General features: G+C 30.3%; 2 protein-coding genes across 2 annotated transcripts; one reads left to right on the top strand and one right to left on the bottom strand.

Annotated features, from left to right (window-relative positions):
- Positions 1-1,237: 1,237 nt before the first annotated feature.
- Positions 1,238-2,974, top strand: LOAG_11514 (hypothetical protein; the record flags this gene model as incomplete). The annotated part of the gene is made up of 3 exons (XM_003147032.1): positions 1,238-1,295; positions 1,755-1,960; positions 2,801-2,974. The coding sequence occupies 3 exons, from the start codon at positions 1,238-1,240 to the stop codon at positions 2,972-2,974; spliced, it is 438 nt and encodes a 145-aa protein (XP_003147080.1).
- Positions 2,975-3,751: 777 nt separating this feature from the next.
- Positions 3,752-4,466, bottom strand: LOAG_11513 (hypothetical protein; the record flags this gene model as incomplete). Its single annotated transcript, XM_003147031.1, has 2 exons — positions 3,752-3,924; positions 4,355-4,466. 2 exons carry the CDS (start codon positions 4,464-4,466, stop codon positions 3,752-3,754), a joined length of 285 nt encoding a protein of 94 aa, XP_003147079.1.
- Between the last annotated feature and the right edge of the window lie 2,136 nt (positions 4,467-6,602).

Raw genomic sequence — 6,602 nt, 5'->3', positions numbered from 1 at the left:
AAACTGAAGAATAGAAATGAAAATTCATAGACGCTGAAATGCAATGGAAATTAGACATAAATAAATAGAAATACGTAAACCATAGTTGTTTCTATGTATTAGCAGCAAAAGTCGTTTTAATGTACATAAGAATTGATTTTACACTGACAATATTAAAAAGAATAATCTCATGGAAGAATGAATTTTAGATTAAAAAAGAAAAGAAAAAATGATAGAAAAATTATTGAAGAATTTCATAAATGTATGAAATATGAAATGATAGTTTACACCTCAATTATTTTCTTCATTTTCATACTACTTTATGAAAAAGGACACTGCAGTTGAAAAAAAAGAAAAGAATGGACATGGCAAAGAAGAAGGTTTTTGCTAATTGTCGTTTTTACAGTACTTGGTCTATTTAGAACAGTTCGTTAATTACGCATAAAATCGTTTTTTTCAATTATTATGGGCATAAGAAAAATTTTCACATGTATTGACATTGAAATAAAAAATGAAATGAAAAATTTTCAAGAAAAATGAAAAATTTTCATCGTATAATTCGAACTACTTAATTTTGAATTATTACAGTGATACTAAAAATTCGAATAGGAATTCAAAATTCTAAACCAATTCCATATAAAATAACTAACAAACAGTTTTACCAACATTGTTCAAAATTATCAATGATAAAATAAAAATTCAATTTTAAGGATTTTTTAATTATCAAAAATTTCTTAATCAGTCAATGATTTACAGTGAATCACCCACTATCAGCAATATTGGTGTTGTTAATGCTGTCCTTGTGATCATCAATATCATTATCACTTTTATCTTTTCTTTTTTGGCATTTCATATGTTGATCAGAGCTTTCATACATAAAAAAATTTATAATCAATTTAGTAATGATCTACTACCAGCGTTACTGTTTCAATCGCCCGTTTTATCATTGCGGCAATGAGAAAGGAGAAAGTCAGAAAATTTTGTTAATTTTTTAGAAAAGGTTTGTGTATTTAGTATACTTTTTTTACGAGTGATCGAAACTAGCATTTGATGATAAGAAAAGTCAAAAAATCAACAAATAAATTTAGAAAAACCCTGAATAAAAAGTACTAATTACTCCTATATAGACCTAATTAAACTGAAAATTAATCGGAATTCGAATCTCGAAGATTGTAAAAGAAATTTCGATCACAATGTAGTTGAGAGGAAAGGATGAGAGAAAACGAAAAGACAGATATAGCTTTTCTACCAATCAGATATGAGTTACACTTTTCCGCATTTGGGACACGATTACACGTTGGAGAATAAGGTAAGTGGTATGAAGGTATGAACCTGTTAATGGTGTTGACAGGCACTGCACATATATACAATAAAAGAAGGGATGAAGGAACTGGAAAAAATTGTAATTACTCCCGTGTCACCAATTCTCAGACTAACGATGATTTGTTTGTGTCATTAAAATGCATAGAAGTGAGCGAAAGTGAAGCGATTCTTGAAATCGCAGGAAATGATTACGATTAATTATGTCTAAATTGAAAGAACGAGCTGCTCTCTCATTTCTTTCTTTAATTTCACAAACAGCATTAAATAAAACAGGATATTACAGTAATTTCGTATCGTATTAGCTTACTATTGTAGGATCAGAAGTGTAATCGGCAGTTATTAGGGTCACTATGTTGTTGATAGTGAAGATGCTAATAGTCGCAGTGAAGATAACTCTCCACAATAATCGCCCATCCTTCTTTAACCCGCATTAAATTGTTATCTAATTATAGAGAAATCCTTCTTGGTTTTAAAAGCAGTAAGCTCACGTGTGTTGAAAACGGCGTTTAAAACACGGAAAATTTTGAGAATTTTTGTCAAAAACTTCCTTCCTCTAGGAATGAGTCCGATTGGCTTATGTCAAGACTTTAAACAGCTTACAACTTTATCTCCTGTATCTGATACTGATACTGATAGCTTAAGGAAAAGTTTGAATAAAGTTTTTAAGCAAATGATTTCTTTTACTCTTCATCCGTCTTCATTTGGAAAAATTAATTTAGAAATAGAGCCGCAGTTATTCATGATTAATAGTAAGGGATTGAAAACGTTTGATCAAATTATGCTTTGCAAATTAAATTCATTTCAGTCTCTGCAAAGAGAATGGTGACAGAAAGATGAAAGCACATGCTTTTTTATTCTAAATATAGGAACTTCATATCCAGTTTAGAGCTCCTTTCATTAACAGTTGTCAATGCCTACCAATGACAGATCGTCATTGCATTCATTCGTATCGTTGAAAACTGTTGGAAATTAACTTATTGGTCTTTCAGATATTTCCTAAATTCTGTCATATGAAATAATGAAATGTTTAAAACCTGTAAAAGGCTTCGGTTAAATAGGGAAAAAGTTTGAAAAAAGTTGTCTTTACGAAATGTTAAGAAATAGTAACTTTTATATGTCAAGGTTAGAGTGAAATAAAATGCAAATTGGGTGAGAAAATAGATATTGCCAATTTTTACCACTGCTTGAAATCTGCATGAAGGAGCAGAAGATGAATAAGATGAATAGTTCAATCGTTTTCAAAAAGTGAATAATATCAGTAAAGTCGTTATTTCCCTTCACGTAATTTGGTGTCATCATATTTTTTGGCAAAAAAACTTGTAAAGAAAGAACAAAAAAAGAGCTTTTTCTGTGAATCAGTGTACACCTTTCTCTATCAATATCGTTATTTCGACAATGATCGATCACAATATCCCGATGCAACCACAGACGAGGTTGAAGGACCGTCCTTTCGAATCAATTTTTTTATCTTTCGTCTGACATGCACAGTATTGTTCAGTTTTATATTTTCCTCGTCTTCCCATTAGAAAAAAGCATCTTGTTCGGTGTTTCAAATAGGCCATATCGAGGTCTATTAGAATATATCAGAGAAGCTTGCACACCTCGAAGACATTTTATGCTTTCGATCGACAACCCAGTTATGGAAAATAAATATGTTGAAGGTTCATGTTAAAAGAGGTTGACATGAATTGAGGTAGAGTAATGTATGACTGAGTCTTTAGCAAAATTTAGATCTTTGAATGCTAAAGTGATTCTATTATTAATGAATGTAAGGAATATTTGCTGTTAACTTTACTTTGACTACAATGGAGTAAGCGCAAATTTTGCTACAACCTACAAGGAAATATTCTGAACTTCGCCGACTTCACTTGATATTATTTATTATTTTTAAATTAATTTCCTGTAATTATTGAAAAATTCTGGTCATTCCTTCTAGCAAACGAAAGGAGTCAACTCTTCAAGTTATATTCATTGCTTTACATCCTTCTTATTCAATCTTTGTTGTTTGTTTGTTTTTCATTTTTCATTCATTCTCTATTTATTTAAATAATATTTTGAGAACACAAATCCATTTTAATAAAATCAAAAGTAACTTCTACAGGAAGGATGTTTTGCTTATGAAAGTGCTACCAAACAAACATTTTAGAAATCCTGTCAGGAAGATCAATGGATGTTTGTTATGCCATAATTTTTTGATAAGTTTATAAGAGAAAGATATATTTTCAAGCAAATTATAAGTTTCGTCACCTTTAAAATATTGATATTTCCTAATGAGTTGTTGAATTTCTAAAAATTAACAATTGTTAAAGGATTGGAAGTTAAAAAAGTATAAAAAATTAAGGCCGAAGGTCTGTAAGTAACAACTTAACTCAGCAACAACTTTCACTGAGGAGTTTGCTTTATTAGCTCACTTTTCATACTTACGGCATTTAAGGTTCAGTGGCTTCATTTAAGTTTTATAAAGAATATTTGCCACAAGCCATTTCCTAAAATTAACAAAATTCGAACTAACAGTGAAAGCAGCAACAATAACATCGATAAAGTTTCCAAAAGGCTTTTGAAATGTGACTGGATCAGGCCTAGTTGTTACTGTTGTTGCAGGAGTAGACGATGGTAATGGCTCTGAAGGTTAGAACAGAATATCAATTTCCACACAAAAAAAATTACTCCGTTAATAAAATAGAACACATCGATTTTAAAATTATCATTTCAAATGTCAAATCTTCAGCAAGTTTCAGTGCATTCCAAAATTGCGGTATATGTCCCTAATGCATGTAAATGCGTGCAACTGCGTGCAAACCGTACCTGTAATAACACCTGGACTGGTGAAATTCTATTTAAATGCAGAAATTACTGAATGCTACTCTTTAAACTATTTCATTGATACATGCATCCTATGGCCTGTTTAACAATGATTCTAAAATCAACATTTTCATTTTCTGATCTGGAGGAGTAACTCAAAGTGGATGCACACTGAATAATTTCAAGTAACTTATATCCAAATATAAGCGGGAATAGACATGGATAGTAATAAACGGAATATATTACTGACCTGAACTTGAGCTCAAATTTGTTGTAATTGCTAGTTCCGTTGAAGAGGATATTCGTTGTTGCCGGTGAGTGATGTTTCCCGTAAGCACAAGTAGTCCTTCCGATGTTGACATAGTGTAGTCGATCTAACTTATTTAAGCTCCAACCAAATTACCAAAAGTTCGGCCCTCTTCGATGCTTTACGTTGTTTGCTTTCGATTGTCAAATGTTTTGCTTTCGATCCTCATAAAGTTGAAAATAGCAGGTCAAGTTTAGGATTGCAATTGTTTTTATAATCTCGATTAGAAAGATAAATGAAAACTTATTTGGCACAGAAAAAATTTGCTCAATTTCATTCATGAGAAGCAATCAGGTGAGTAACAACATGTAACCCGCCTTTATTCCAAATAACACCTTAATTTCAGATGAAATTAAAAGTCCCAAGCAAATCATGATGTCATGACGCCATCCAAATGTTCTATACCATTACTATTATAAACTTCAAAAGTTTTATCTCAACGTCTGTCATCAATGAAGTATGAAATACAGACAACAAAAGATGGCGTTCAGACTAACACAAGACTTTGTTCTAAATTTAAATCAATCTAAACTATCTGAACAAAAATTCAGACCTGTGCTAATTTTTTAGTTGCTGAAATTTCTGACGAAAAGAAAAAGTTTTCGGAAGATCATTGAGTTTAGAACAGTTTCGAACATTGTTAATTGCCAGAAGTCATTCTGAGCAATATCACTGGGAAACATAACAAAGTTCAATTCAATTCAATGGCAAATAATGCCACCCATTTTAAATTTATGATTCTTTTTGTAGACGCCTGCATGCATGCATGCAGGCATACTCATATGATATACACTATATCTTTGTGTGACACATGCTATTTATTGCAGGTGTGTGCGCGAATGTGTGAAATACTATTTTGACCCGGAGATGACCTTGAATCGATGAGCAGAGTGATACATTTAAACGATACGTTTTGTTGTCCTAATTGCATCAGAAATCTCATCTTCATCTTTTCAAAATAAATTTTAAACTTTGGTGTATTCTCCACAAACGGTTCAAGTGAAATGATCAAATGCAGTTAGTTATTGAGGAATGGATCACATACGGCGGTAATGACCTGTAAACAAAGTAATTCTGTGTAAAAATGTTTATCAAAAATCAAAATTGTAACCTAAATATGGATTTCATTGCCATAGTGATAAAAATACTTGTAAATCTCAAATTTTTAAAAAATTGAGTTTACTTTTGTAATTTTTTTCAAATTCTTTTAATTTCAAAAGTAAAGGCTAAAAGATTGGTAGCTTTAAATGGTTAAGTTTACCATTAATTTCGAAATCTATCACTTCCACAAATTCATGCCATGCTAATTGTCTATATTGTACTGGTACCACATATTTATCATTCCTAATGCTACATTGCTATTTCTCTACAGTTATTTACATCACTCAGCAACAGATACCAGATACCAGTATCTATAATTAGCTTGTTACAACGATAAGAATATTAACTCGAGGTCTTAGACTATATTTATCTAGATAAGAGTTGAGGAACTAACACTGCCTGAGTGTATCAAGTAGTGATGAAAACTACGGCTGCACACGTATGTACGGGATACCAGCTAATCTGGTATTTTCAGGATGAAGTCTAGATTGCAAATACCAGATCTTACCTGAGTGAAAGTTGGTTAGCCATTGTAAATGTCCACTATGTCCACTCACTGCATATAGAAGAAGGAAGAGGAAAGAAGAAAGAGCCTAAACATACTATTAGAACATAATATTACTTTGCTCGATACTTTAACTAAGGCTTCTTTTCAGAAGAAACTATATTGATAACTGTTATAACTTAAATGAGATGAAATATCGAACAAACTTCCAATTAGAACTATTACTTAAATCTTCACAAAATCTCTATAACTATATATTGTGTCTAAAATCTTGCATTCTTCAAGCATTACCTATCTTCCGGAGGTTATTAGTTAAGTCCTTTTTTTTCAAAATATGGATTCAGACCGTTTCAGACCCTGTTTATTATTATTATTATTATTATTATTATTATTATTATTATTATTATTATTATTATTATTATTATTATTATTATTATTATTATTATTATTATTATTATTATTATTATTATTATTATTATTATTATTATTATTATTATTATTATTATTATTATTATTATTATTATTATTATTATTATTATTATTATTATTATTATTATTATTATTATTATTATTATTATTATTATT

Source organism: Loa loa, assembly GCF_000183805.2.
Source record: "Loa loa unplaced genomic scaffold supercont3.74, whole genome shotgun sequence".
Lineage (NCBI taxonomy): Eukaryota > Metazoa > Nematoda > Chromadorea > Rhabditida > Onchocercidae > Loa > Loa loa.
Note: the sequence above shows the minus strand (reverse complement) of the source record. Positions and strands in the feature narration are given on the sequence as shown.